General features: G+C 35.7%; 1 protein-coding gene across 2 annotated transcripts in view; it reads right to left on the minus strand.

The window, feature by feature from the left end:
- wwp2 (WW domain containing E3 ubiquitin protein ligase 2) overlaps window positions 1-15,436 on the minus strand; it is a 36,893-nt gene that overhangs the window by 12,213 nt on the left and 9,244 nt on the right. For both annotated transcript variants that reach the window (XM_042715809.1, XM_042715808.1), the window contains exons 6-10: window positions 13,502-13,580; window positions 12,490-12,641; window positions 10,514-10,709; window positions 10,345-10,434; window positions 6,046-6,220 (exon numbers count right to left, since the gene is read on the minus strand). In XM_042715809.1, coding sequence (XP_042571743.1) covers window positions 6,046-6,220; window positions 10,345-10,434; window positions 10,514-10,709; window positions 12,490-12,641; window positions 13,502-13,580 — 692 coding nt within the window. The remainder of the gene's footprint in view (window positions 1-6,045; window positions 6,221-10,344; window positions 10,435-10,513; window positions 10,710-12,489; window positions 12,642-13,501; window positions 13,581-15,436) is intronic.

The raw sequence follows: 15,436 nt of genomic DNA on the forward strand, positions 1-15,436 counted from the left end.
GAGAAAAAAGTTTTAGGAAAACTTTGTTTTTTTTCCATGTCCTCACATTGTTTGGAGCATATAAAATAATGTAATTTATATATTTTTTAAATTAAAAGATATTATTATTTAAAAGATCATATACAATGTATCTATAAACTAAATCTAATTTGCATATTAATGTGTTTTTGGGGCAACATGAAAAAAATAATTGTCAAGATTTTCATAATGATATATAATATTTCATAGAATATTGAAATACAATTTCTTTCCCTATTCATTTGTTATGTCACCCAAAATAGGTAATAAATATGCTTTTAGTCCCGTTGTCCTCATATGAGGACATGTATGAAATCAATGTCCTGTTTTGTAACAGAAAGTCATATTTTGATTTGAAACTCCATAACAATTTTCCTGAGATGTTGATTTGTGACACACAATTTAAAAATTAGACAGATTTAAATGTTAATTACAAAATATTATCATAATCCCATAAGAGTGTCACTTAATTAATTTCAGACATTATTGAATACCAAGGAGAGGGAGTGGTCATGGTGAAACATTCAAACATGTGCTCTGTACAGGACATCCAGACTTAAAACTGTGGCATGTACAGTCTCAGAGAAATTAACTAAAATATAATGTCCTCATATGAGGCCGCAGGGTAAAACAGGGCACATCATTAAGCATTTTTTTTAATAAAGACAATTCAAAAAGTAAATAAATAACATAAAATAAAACAGAAATGCACATTAAAAAAAAAAAAAAAAAAAAAAAAAAATTCGGTTCTAGGAAGTTTTTTTTATATTTGCCTCTAGTCTAAGTCTAGTGCTTAATCATCTGCATACATTTTTAACCATTTATATAATGTAATTCCAATTTTCTCTTATCCAGTATACATATTATATAAAGGTGAAGTGTGTAATTTCTGTGACACAAGCATCACTAAATGGAGTAGCTAAAAGAATACGTAGTTTCTCCAAGCACACCCCTCATCTGCCAGCTAACTGCGCCAAACCAGATGTGAGAAGATTTGCATAACACCGCCCAAATGTTCACGCAAAGAAAGAAGGCGTAACTTTTATTCTCGCTGATGCCGCCGGGGCAATGTTGTGGAGACGCTGTGTTTTGTTGTTTGCTTGGCCTTCCAAAAGAGGACACAACTAGAAATCAGTGGTTAAGTTGTATTTACAACACTGTCCCAGAACAGTTCAACCCAAATATTCAGATGTGTGAAGCGCATTTTGCGGAGGACAAGGACTGTTTTCTGTGAGAGTAGCCTACAGTGCCAGTGTCTGTTTCTGTTTCAGAAAGGCGGAGTATAGAGGAGCAACAATGATGTACAGTATGTGGAAAATAATGTGTTTTTTGAACCTTAAACTGCGTAAACACATTGCATTACACCAAATACACAAAATAATGTTCTTTTTAGCAACGTCACATGACCCCTTTGATATCTAATCACTTCACTTTTAAAGGAAACGTTGATGTTACAGCTAGAAAAATAAAGATTCTCTCAGAAAATAAAATCCATTAATCTTTTCAATTTACTCTAGCTTGAGGAAAGCAGTAAAAATACAATGACCACTGAAGACCATGAGTGTTTGCCATTTTACTATGGGTCTTTACTGTGTCACTGTTTTCGTCTTAAACTCAAAAGGCGTTCCTACTTTTGCAGCCAAGGGCTCTGACTAAGCAAATTTTAAACTGGCCTTTTTACCACAGTTTGTCCTTTTTCCAGCAAGCCATTATATCAGTGGTGCTTGTGGATGAGGCATATCTGATATCTCACATCTTCATTTATGAAGCATTACCAGTTGCATGCCTTAGTTGGGCTAAAGTTGGTCAAAAATGAGGGGGATGTTAAAAACTAGTGCGTGTGTCAGTATGCCCCGCCCTCAGCAGTTTCTATGACTAAAAAAGGTAGGAAAAAAATGAAAGAAAACCATGACATCATCCTCACTCCCTCCGCACAGCCATTAGACCCAAACCAAGCCTCAAAGAAACTAAGAGAGAAGAAGAGAAAAATAAAGGCATAGAGAGAGAGGGTGAGCGAATACATTAAAAAAAGAAGAAGAGAGAGACAAAAGAAAACAGAATCACTCACTTAGACATAGAAGACTCAATTGTCCATATAACTGGCAACAGAATAAAAATATGGTCAAATATGGATTAATCCAATTTTGGGGTTAAAAATTTAATTTAATAAGTTTAGCCAACAGCTGGGTTAGTCCATATTTGACCCAAAGTTGGGTTGAAACAAACCAGCCTTTTTTTAGAGTGTACCAAAAACACATCAAATTTATGAAAAATGTGAGTTTTGAAAATTACATTACCAATACATACCAATGTAAAGGCAGTAGTCTATTGCCGTAAAATTGAGTGTTGAATTAAGTGTTTCCCATAAAATGAAAGTGCATATTAACTGCTGTCGAGCTCCAAAAAGCAAAACAATCGTCCTTACAACTTGTACTCTATATTCAAAATCTTACAGTATCTTAACAGACCCAAAGTTTAATCAATTATTCATTTTTCCCCTCTACCAAAGCTCATTTTTGGAGCTTGAAAGACATGATTACTGTGAACTACTGTTGTTAGAAAAATCTGTGAGAAGATTCTTTTTTATATTTATATATATATATATATATATATATATATATATATATATATATATATATATATATATATACATATATATATATACACACACACATATATATATACACACATATATATATATATATATATATATATATATATATATATATATATATAACACATATATATATACATACATATATATATATATATATATATATATATATATATATATATATATATATATATATATATATATATATATATATATATATATATATATATATATATATATATATATATATATATATATATATATATATATATATATATATATATATATATGTATATGTATATATATATATATATGTATATATATATATATATATATATATATATATATATATATATATATATATATATATATATATATATATATATATGTATATATATATATATATATAACATTTTCAGTAAGTATAAGAGAACAACAGTGAGAGAGTTTTATTTTCGCTTGGGGCCGGAAGCAGCTGTTATTGATACACAAATCTCTCAGGAGATCCTAATGAGCTGCAATTAGCACACAAAAAGCCCAGTGTGCTGTGTGTGCTGTGTGACGTGAGCCATGGCCAATAGAGTGAGCTGTGTTGTGTCAATGGCAGCGTCCTGTGCTCTCAAACTCTACTGCAGCAGGCATGTAATGTTGAAATCAGCTGTCACATTTGACACTCATGTGAGAATTAAACCAAAGGTCTCTTATACAAACGCAGTAAACTACCATCTAAACTTCATAACATGATCATTTACTGCCAAATGTACACTGCAAGAATGGCACAGAAGCGCTTCTTAAGTAGCATTTAGGTGTCTTTACACAGACTGTCTTCACACAGAATGCTGCTTAGAAGTAGCATAAATGTACTTACAAATCAAATACAACTGTATACTTTAGGGTCTGTGGTGGGTCAGAGCAAGCTTAATTTAGTCTGGCTTTGGGAAATATGGGTTAACACAGATTTTTGAGCAGTCACAGAGCAGACTACATTAATAATTGTAGCTGTTCAACATCATATTTAAAAGCCATAATTAAAAGCCATTTAGAAAGCCGTAACTGCAAATTATCAGTATATTATGAAGCTACAATGGGGATACACACACACTAAACTATTCAAAATGAGGTAACTGCAATACACACAAGTATTGCAAAAGAGTCTTTCCTCATCCAAAATGTTCTTCTGAAACTTTTCTTTTGTGGGACAAGGTATGCAAGCACTGTACTGTTTCAGATGAAGTCTGAAGTAGGGAAAAGTGATTCATGGTGATTCATCCCCATCTTACATTGGGCTTCTCTGGCTGTTATTGTAGCAAAAAGCAAGAAGGCACAACATTTTACATAGATTATTACCACCTGCATGTCAACTCATTGGATTTAAGTCTTCGCATGGAGCTGTGGTATTCAAGCACTCTGAACTTAAAGGGAGGGTCCTGGCTGGTAAGTATGGATCCGGAGAGCACAGCGAGTTCCTTCATCTATTCTGTGGGCCTTTAAAGTGCTGTTGCAAAGGCTAATTGGGTGTGTTTTAAAGAACCTACAGAGAAGTGCTGTTTTGTGTACAATAAATGACACTGTTGTGTATTTATAAAGTTAACAAAGTTCTAAGACATCATGGTCCAATTTTACCTTTGCTTATAAAATACAGCAGCTCGCAGAATGCACACTAAACCTGAAAAAGAGGGGGTTCCACACAAGAATGAAGCCAAAACTGATTTTTGATGTTTTTTCAAAAGGATTACTCTACTCCCAGCACAGAGAAACCAGAAGAGAGAGAGAGATTATGTGTATGTGCAGTATATCTCTACTAATAGTCAAGCTGTGAGCTCGATAATTCAAAAAAAGCAATGTTGCCATCTCACTGCTCATATAAATGGAAAGGAACTTTTGCAGTAGCAAAGCTGAAAAGCTCAATGCCACATTAATAATAACACGCATTATAAAATTATACTGCACAATTTTCTGGAAAATTAATGGTAAATTACAAGTTTAGATGTTGTGTATGAACAGGTGCTGTAGAGAAATACAGGGAAATCAGTTTTAGCAAATTTCCAAGATGAGAAGTTGTAACGTTACCAATACATTTCTGTTTTGATGCTGTGAGGGAACGAAGCATAAGATTATTGGTACAAGCATGTACGAGGTCAAGAAATCTTAATGTAAGAAGTCCGCTTTGAACCAATCATAAAGTTGGCAATTACTCCACACCGAAATGAAGAAAACAGTGCAGCTGTTTAAAGGTCATTTTCAGTGACTGACGTCAATTCATCAACATTTTGGTGCTGATGAATGAATGGTAACTTAAAAGTAAAAAAGATGGAGAGCTGTCGTTTGTGTGAATAGCAGATATGATGTAGTTGCAGAAAAAAGGCCATCAATTTTACGGTAATTCACAAAGTTTAATTTATGAAAGAGGTCAATGACTACAGGTCATTGTGCTACAGGCACAAGGAAATAAAATGTATAAGATAATAATTTGATAAATTTTATCGCCATCTATGTTTTTTTTTTATTTTTTTTTATATTTAAATCCTTATTAACCTCCATTGTAGTCTATTTTGCCAAGTCACCCATTGTCATACTGCACCATACATTATAGCTAGGTTACTGTAAAACCACCAACTAAACTACCTACAGCATAGGTGAATAGGTTTAGATTGTTTAGATTATATTCCTGTGAAGCTTAATTTTCAGCAACCTTTACTTCAGTCTCCACACGATCCTTTAGAAATCTTTCTAATAGGTGCTCAAGAAACATTTCATATTATTATCCATGTTGAAAGCTGTTGAGATGCATCATATTTTCATATTTTTGAGGAAACCGTGATACACTGATACAATACTTTTAACTGAACAAAGGTGAGAGTAAAGACATTTATCATTATGTTACAAAAGATTTCTATTTTATGTACTAGCTGTTTCTTTTTAACTTTCTATTCATCAAAGAATCCTGAAAAAAGTCGTCACAATTTTCAGAAAAATATTAAGCAGCACTGATTATATAAAGAAATGAGAAATGTCTCTTCAGCAGCAAATCATCATATTAGAATGATTTCTGAAGGATCATGTGACACTGATGACTGGAGTAATGATGCTGGAAACACAGCTTTGCCAAAGTTATTTTAAATTGTAATAATATTTCACAAAATTACTGTTTTTTTTGTTTTGTTTGTTTTTTTTTCTGATCAAATAAATGCAGCCTTGGTGAGCATAAAAGACTTCTTTCAAAAGAGAAAGTGAAAAGAACAGATTGGCATGAAATTTTTTTCTGAAACACTACATTCCTGTCAGTGATGGATGATGATTATCTGTAGTGCAAATTCTAAATCAGCCCTTAACTGTCAGAGACAAGTTAAAGACATCCATAACTCAAAAGCACTCTGCTCATGAGAATAACGAAACATGACTCGGTTGTTTACCTGGTAGAGGTATCTCTGGTTGAACTGCTGCATGGCTCCCTGCAGCTGGCTGCGCTGAGACTGCCACTGCTCATAGTTGCGCACAGACTCCGCTGTGGGCCGCTGCCATGTGGTGGTTCTGGTGTTGTGATCCACATAGTAGAACCTGCCACGCTGATCCACACGCTTCTCCCAACTACAACAGACACCAATCATGGATTAACACCAGCCCCAGATAAGAGTGTAAGCAGTCATGCACAAAAGCAAACTGTAAATACTCTCAGGGGCTGTTCTTTCAGGGCACTTTTTTTTTTTGGTTTTTCAAATGCAAACTCACACTAGACACAACTTTGACCTTTGCCACACGTCTCAATGTATTTTCAGCATCTTGTGTCATAAAAGCAGTTAGAAAGACGAAAAGCACTAGAAAGTTTGTAAACCCTTTAGCATCCATGCAGTAGATACTGCTTTGTATTTTTGTAATCTTTTGTGTTTATATGAAGTAGATACTGCTACTGTGACATAACGAAAAAAAAAAAAATAACGACTTAATCTTAAAAATAACCTCAATGGGGTGTTGTATACTACACTTTACTGTAACCAATTATATTTAATAATTTAGCATGCTTGATCAATATGAATTTTGTGTAATAAGTTCCTGCATGAGTTTCACCAAAGCAACTTACAAATGAGGACAATAATAGAAGCTCATCAAATGTAAAAATTAGGTAAAATAATATGCAAGCGCTGTACGGATGTAGGCTGAGCTAGTCTAACTTCAGAACATTGATAGCAATGTGATTTTTTAAATAAATAAAAAAGTTTTGTTCTGTAAAATTTCTACACACACAAAATAGTAATAGAACGCTCTTTTCAAACAGAATAGAGAGTGCTAGTGTTAGAGGGTCAATTATATATTTTTTATAATATAAAGGGAAAAAAATGAAAGCAAGTAGCAAGATTTACATGTTAATTACGAAAGAAAACGTTCGTTGTACTGTCTCTGGAAAAAAAATCAACAGTGAAAAGTAGAGCAAAATTTGCTGAAATAGGTGCTAAGAGAGGTGTCAACTGTAGAGTTGGTAAAACTTTCAGAGATGAAAACAAACTGTCGAAGGAGGTAAGTCGTTATAACGAGAAACCGAACTTCGTTTGTCGAGAAAAGGCCCACATTCCGAGATAACGAGAAAATTAAGTCGTTTAGGAACCGTTTTTCACGAACCTGTGTATGAAAAAAACGGAAAACAAAAAGGCCTTGATAAAAGAACAAGGGGCGACAAGGAGCGAAAACACATACAGAAGAACGAAGAAGATATTCAAGAGTGTTGATCGGTCACCTTTTATAATAAATGAAAATGAAAGCAAGTAGCAAGAATAGAAATAGAATAGAGAGTCCAGAGGGTCATGGTGGAAGAGATGTGAAAAACCCCTAAAGCACTACAGTACGTAAAGTATGCAAAACACCATCCAGATAATTTGCCGTTTAGGGTATGCTAAATGAATGTAAATTTTTAAAACTGGTACTTCAAGATCTGATTGGTGATATTAGCAAAACTGGTTGCTGCAAGTTTTGCGTAAATGAATGTAAATTTTTAAAACTGGTACTTCAAGATCTGATTGGTGATATTAGCAAAGGTTTCGTTCATTGATAAACCTTTGACTGTTCTGATAAGTGTACTTGCTTGGAAGCAAGGAGAAGTCTTTATCAGGTTGCAAGCTTCCGTCCATTGGCGATGTTAAGTATATCTCTACCGCATGGGGGAAAAAGGATACCGTGAAGCATAAAGCAGCAGTGCAGACCACGAAAGGAGGATAGAAATAGAATAGAGAGTGCTAGAGGGTCAACTGTAGATGGAAGAGATGTGTATTAGGAGTTTTGAAGAGGTTGTATCGTTAATGTTAGGCCTATTTAAAGGAAGTAGGGAGACGAATTAGAGGAACACAAAAGAGGAGTTCGAATTAGGATTTTTAGAGACCTTGTTTGATAATGTGTGTTATCTCACGAGGAGCCGCACTCTGTTATCTCAGTGATCCAGATGTCATGGTGGAGGAAAAAAAGGAACAACACTTGCAACTTCTTTGTTATTCTTGATCTCCACCAGCACCTAAATAAAGATCCTGGTACCTGGGCAAACATTGTAACGTACATCACAACTGAGGAGATTGCTAAGAGCCTGACGGTGACCAATGACACGACAGAAAGAGGCGGTGCTAGGTGCTTATCCAAGAGTACAACAAACTCCTCTCAAAGACTCAAGAACAAACGCAGTTTATTATGCAGATTGTCATAGAGCACGGAAATCTGTTTCCGGACGCCCACAAGAGTACTGTAGTTGAAGGACTTGTCGGATCGTTATAAATATCTAGATCCAACCTCAATGTTTTGTTCTAAGTTCACTTTCTTCACCAGTACAGCAATTTCACTTTTCAACCTTTTGCTTTCATGTCTGCAAGAACTTTGTTGCTGAAGAACATGTGAAAGTGAAAGTGACGTGACATGTGGCCAAGTATGGTGACCCATACTCAGAATTTGTGCCCTGCATTCCACCCATCCAAGTGCACACACACAGCAAGTGAGTAGTGAACAAACACGCACCATGAACACACACCCAGAGCAGTGGGCAGCCATTTTTGCTGCAGCGCCCGTGAAGCAGTTGGGGGTTTGGTGCCTTGGTCAAGGGCACCTCAGCTGTGGGAACTGAAGGTGGAAGAGAACCCTGTTCATTCACTTCCCCCACCTACATTTCCTGCTGGTAATGAGATGCAAACCCACAACTTTTTTTCACTTGCAGAATGCAAGCTTCTGGAGGACACACAAGTCTGAAGTAGTTTATTTAGGCAAAGGGGTGCAGAGCCAGTGGTTGTTCCAATACAAAATACAAAACTGAAATACAAAACTCACGTCTGAATACCTCAAATAACATTTCTGTCTGATGGAGAGTGTAAAACTGTGCACCTTCACAGAAGCGCCAGATTGTCGTAGCAAATTCAGAATTATCTCCTCTCCTAGGTTCACAAAATGGTCGTCCACGATGCCTTGCTGTTCTGTTGTAAATAATCTTAAAGTCCTAAATGCATCTACTTTCGGAAGGCCAAATAAAGTGCTTTTGCTTTCACACAGCATCTCCCTGACATGGCTGCTTCAACACTAACTGCGGTTACTGAAACCACTCCTTCTTTCTTTGCGTGAACATTTGGGCGGGATTACGCAAATATTTCCACATAGTGACGTAGATATGTGGGGGCGTGTTAGAACGAGCCGTTTAAGGGGGGTGTGGCAGAGTCTTAACTTTGATAAAGAATATCTCTTTGGATTTGAGACTTTAGTCTTTGCAAATTTACAGATGTTCTTCATGTACCAAGAGCTTGTAACACTCCAAAGAGAAAGGAAAAACTGAAATCGCATCATATGACCCTTTTAAGCATTTTCTTGCAAATTTCTACATTTAATCAAAAATAAAATTCAATTATAAATATAACTGCAAGCAGTAATCATCAGGTCCAAGCACCAATGGCCCATCTGGATGATTAGCGATCCAACTGAAATGTATCTTATCATATGGTTTTTACAGCAAGTTCATCTTGAACCTTCACTGACTTTTAGATTAAATTATAAGTTTTTTTAAGGTTGTAAGATAATAAAGTGATGGAAATAGACCTACAAGATTTATACTGCATGTCCCTGTAGTGTGGTGGACAACATTAGGATCACAGCTTTCATCTTTCAGTTGAAATGCCTGATTTGCTGTTAAAGCATCATAAATTCATGAAACTAAGCAAGTTTGCTCAAAATGACTTGTTATCCATATGCAGGCATTATTAGCCGATGAAACTGGATTGGCTGCAGATGGTCATGTTTTTTTAGTCATATTAGAGAATATGTTAGGACGACGACCAAAGCAGTAGCATACTAATTTTCAACTTCACTGATCATACGGTTGAGGAATTATAGGACTTTTAGTTGTAGTGAACCACTTAGACGGATCATATCAAGTTTCTTTAGGCAGTTTTTGTTAGCTATATGGTTAATTTCCATAGATATGGGGATATCATTACATCTCCTTGTCCAAATTCTTGAATCTTACCCAAATTAACTGGTCAATATCACACTGATATTCTACATCATACAGTAACAGCGTGCACTCTCAAGGCAGGTTTTTGTTTTTTTTGCAAAGTGACGTACTCGATAACCTTTTAGGGTGTTGAAGTGAGATTTGATGTTAATGTGCAAATTGTTAGGGATGGACATTGATCTAGCAACTCCTTCCATAAACATTACCTGTCAGCATGTATAAATATGTGACAAAGACAGATACACACCCTGGTGGGAGAGGTCTCTCCCATGTGGTGGTCTTTGTGTTATGATCCACATAGTAGACTCGTCCATGAGGCAGAATTCGCTGTTCCCAACTACAAGAAATCAAAAACACTGAGCAAACCGATATGGCATGTTTTCATGTTTAAATTCAGCCCCGGCTCTCTGACGTACCCAGCAGGCAATGCATCAGTGGTGTTTGTCTCTGTGGCTACACTGGTCTGGTCGGTGGAGGACGGGGTCTCTGTGGCGGCTGGCGGGGCAGAACTGTCGATCCCAGAAGAGGGGGTTGAGCTCAGTGAGGGTGGAGATAGAGCTGGACGTGATAGATGACCGCCCTCAATCCCATTAGCAGCTGTCTCACCTTTACCTGAGCAAAGACCAACAAAAAGCTTAAAATTAACACCACCATACCAAATCACTCAAAGATTGTTTACTAGAGCCTAAGTAGGGCGATAAATATATACTGACTCATCATCATTTACTTACCCTCATGTCATTCCAAACCCTTAAGACTTCGAAACACAAATTAAGATAATTTAAACAAAACCTGAGAGGTTCTGCTCCTCCATTAAAAGTTCAGGTAACCAAAAAAGTTCAAAATATGGGTTGTTAAAGGCATTATTTGAGCTTCCATGTTTGCCAAATGTAATGAATTCTATGTGTGTCGATCAGTTTTTAAAACCTACCACTGAAAAAAAATTTGCCGTAGAAAAAAATTCTCTCAGAAATTGCTTATAAATTTTACTAATAATTACAAAGAAATGTTAAATAACACATGAAATTGAATGTGAAATTTTGAAGTAGAAGAATTGAAGCAGCATTAACCTTTGTTTTATTTAAAACTTTGACAAATTATTATTATTTTTTTTTTTGCAGTAGTGACAGAAACCTCTCAGGTTTCAAGTGAAGTCAAGTCACCTTTATTTGTATAACACTTTATACAATACTGATTGTTTCAAATCGCAACCTTTGGGTTACAAGTCCAACTCTCTGACCATTAGGCCATGACTTCCTCCAGTAGTCTTATGAGATTGATTAACAATAGTCTTATGAGATTGAAACCACATACACGTGGGTCATGACAGAATTTTCATTTTTGGGTGAACTATCCATTTAGGTGTCAATCAGCTGAGATTTTGCTATATCATTTATACTGCGATACTGCATATGTAAACATGTCCAATTATCAGTGGGCAGGAATTCTTAAAGCTACTGAAAAGTCAGAGGAATAAAGCATGGATGAATGAGAAAATAAAGGGTGGGATATGCTTATTATTAAAAGCAGAAAAATGTTTACTGTGCTTACACATTTTGTCAAAATAAAAGCACTTTTTGTGAATGAACACATTAGCTGGATTTCCATCCAAAGTTGTGAATATAACTCATGCACCAAATTGGAATATCACTTAATACATTTCAGAATAAGAACTGTTACCATCCAGTGAGTCAAAGAGAAGAAAATCGTCACTTCCTGATAAACTAGCACTAAATATCACTAAGTAAAGTAGAAGAAGCCACTCAATCTAATAATTTTCATATATAAATGACTTGCTCCTCAGAGCGAGCAGACGAAACACAGTAAATGTGCTCATTGCTTTTGGGGGTGGATGCTGCTGTTTGGCAACACAGTTGTGTAAGACAGTTCTGGGAGGCAATTATACAGAAACACTTTTGACGACAGACTTTGCTCGGGCATTTAAGAAAGACCATAATAACATTTCAGATCCTGTGAAATGAGATTGGTCTGCTGGTTAGTCAGGTTTTGCCGTACCACAATTCAAAATCACATGATGCGCATGGAGGAATTTATTCAGCAAATGCGTTTCCATCTCTCATTATCCACATTAATTATTCGGATAATGCGTTTTCATCTCTCATTATCCACATTAACCATCTTTTTTGGATTTTTTTTGAGCTTTTTTTATCAAATCAAATTTGGCATTTCCATCACTCGTTTCTGATATGATACTTCAAAATGTGCATAAAACAGGGTGATGGAAACATAGCTATTGATTAAAGTATTAGATTGAGATAAGCACTCATCACCTTATATCTCAGTGAGTCAGGATCATATTTCATAGCAGCCTGAGTGGGTTTGTATGTTTGTAATGTGTGTGTGTGTGTGTGTGTGTGTGTGTGTATCTGACCAGCGTCGCTCAGACTGCTGATGGCTGTCTTTGAGTTGCGGTGGCATGTGTTGTCTGCAGCTTCTCCGTTCAGTTCACCATTAGTGAGAACAGCTCCTCTGACGTCAGCTGGAGAATCTCCACAAGAACCCACAGACGAATGAGCTAAACGTCTGAAAATATATGACAAGATTAATTTCAGACAGTGTTGTTACTGTATGTATGCATGCCGGTTATTTCTGTGTATTTCCTCTGTAAACCCACACACAGTGAATATGTTTAATTATGGAATATGCTTAATTATGGGTGTGTCCAACCTATCTGTAAACGGAGCAAGAATTTTAAGTAAATATCCTATACTCTCACAAAGGGTGCACACAATTTGCTCAAGCAAATTCTATTATTTGGGATCTTAGTAAATCAGACCTAAGAATGACCAGATAATGTTTATCACCAACACATTTGCTTGCCAGTCATGATTATTTGGAACATACTGGTGGGTTTGGCAACTCAGCTTCTGGTATGACAGAACTTACATTTTTGTCTTTTGATTTGTACAAGTAAGCAGAAGTTTCTTAAAGGTAAAATTTTTTATAAAAATTGTGCCCACCCTCCCAAGCATGTTTTCTCAGCACAATTCCGTCATAATAAACCACTGTGTGTGCAATGTTCAACATATGGTAACTTTTTGCAACAAAGCAGCTGATATGTCTTTATTTATTAATTGATGTTTTACAACAGCTACAAATGTGGTTCTGGAGTTGTTTCCAAATCAGAGAAAATAACCAAAAATTGTATGAAGCACCTTTCACTGCATTCAATTTACTGGATTACTCAAATATAGCAGTCACACCACTAACCCCAACTTGTGATTCTTTAGCTCATTTAGGATATTATGCATTGGAAACAAGGACATGCTTACTAGGACATGAGAGAGAAAGCACAACAGAAGACATGAAACAGGAGAAGCAGAAAATATATTAAGAATAGTCATTGATAAACAATTGAAAAAAATGAAGATATTTGTGCTGACCGTCCACGTGGGCTGCTGGTACTCGGGGTGTCTTCACTATGAGCTCTGTGCAGATTAGACCTGCTCAAGTGAACTATCTCTGCACAGAAAAAAAATACATAAAATCATAAGTAAGTGCATTAGGAGTGATTCACATACATCATGTAGAAAAGTTGTTCATGCCTGTATCACAGGGGGAAAACCAGAGCCATCTGAAGTTCCTAAAACGACCTACTCTTTATGACCTATTTCTGTATGTTTGATAATTTCACATATATAGCAATTACAAAAGCACAAAAACATGGGACATCTAATGCTATAAAGCTCCAAAGGGTAGAGAGACACCAAAGCACAACTTGGAAAGTGCTGGTCATAGTATTACTCAGAAAAACATCCTTGTGCATTCATGTTTTCAATGATTTGTGTAAGAAAGACACCCTCATGTTGTTCCAAACATGTATGACTTCTTTTCTTCCTTGAGCACAAAAACGAGATGCTGAGCAAAATGTTCACACTGTTTTTCCATATAAATGTGTCAGTCCATATGACTTGTATGCTATATTTCAAGCCTGCCCAAGTCTATATAATAATTATAATATTTCTGTCTGTTTCTCACACAAAGTTATTATTCACAGAAAATCTTTTCCTCCTAGTTAGCTCTCAGACTTGTGCAATTTGAATATGAGCACAAGAAACAATGACATCTGACAATAACTTTGTCTGAAACATCTGGAAGAGGCACATTTATAGATAGACCAATTTAAATAAGATTTGAGAGCTGTGGTGGAGGAGATAATAATTAAAATTTTGCTCTGTTCCTCATGCAAATCTGTTCATTATATAGAAAAAATAGAGTGAACATTACTCTAAAGTTCTGAAAATCATAGTTTAGAATCCCATAAGGGGATCTTGTTATTTGTGGATAACCATTCATTTCATACTGAAATACATCTGAAATTAAGGCAAATAAATTTTGACACTGCTTATGTTGTTGCTCTTATTTAATCGTGTTTGCATTTTGCCTTGTTTTCTTTAAGTAGTGTAACATTAATTTTTTTGTTAATTAAAAGGTTTGCAGTTACAAAACTCAGTTGGAGCGGCATTAAAACTTTTATTACAAACATCACAAGTAACCGTAAGAAAGTTTGAGAACAAGTTTCTGTTTACTGAACGTGTGTGTGCCATTCTGTCTTACCCAGGCCTGTACACAAAGACCTGTTTATGTACTGCGTGTGTTTCAGGAAAGAAAAAAAAAAAAAAACGCCCGGGGAAATGAGGGAAAACATTAAGCCAACAAGAGCGACTTCAGAGCGAACAGAGGACCCTAACAGTCCTGCACACACTCCAACCTTTATCCACTGCTGAAGGTCAAACACAAACTCGCACACTGAGAGAAAACACACTCCAGATCTTTAAACTGTACGTGGCTAAAACCAGAATTTGAGAGCGCATCACAAAGCCAGTTGTTGTCAGTTGATATGTTGTGAAGGACATTAAAGTCAAACTGCCAATCAAAAGAGTGTCAACTGCCAAGAGGGTGTGTGTATGTGTACAATGAGTAACTGAAAAACAGAGTCAGACAAATCACTGACTAAACACAACAAAATCAAAAGCAACAGATCATTCATCTCCACAACAACAGTAAAGTCCTTCATAGGCACATGCATAAGAAGCATTTACACTCAGAGCTTCTGTTGGTGTTTATCACAACCTCATTCATAGGTTAAGCAGCTCCCACCCAATCTACCTAAATGGAAACAAAAACACTTCCAAATTCAAATTGTGTTTACAAAATAAGATTTTCACAAATATATCCAATGCATGCATTCAACCCAAACCACAGAGATTCCAGAATGACTAAAACTGTATGAATAGCATATTAAATGTAGGACTGACCATTATTTGCTCATCGATTAATCTGATTTTATCTTCAGTTATGATTTTTTTTTCATTTAT

Source organism: Cyprinus carpio, chromosome A25, assembly GCF_018340385.1.
Source record: "Cyprinus carpio isolate SPL01 chromosome A25, ASM1834038v1, whole genome shotgun sequence".
NCBI lineage: Eukaryota > Metazoa > Chordata > Actinopteri > Cypriniformes > Cyprinidae > Cyprinus > Cyprinus carpio.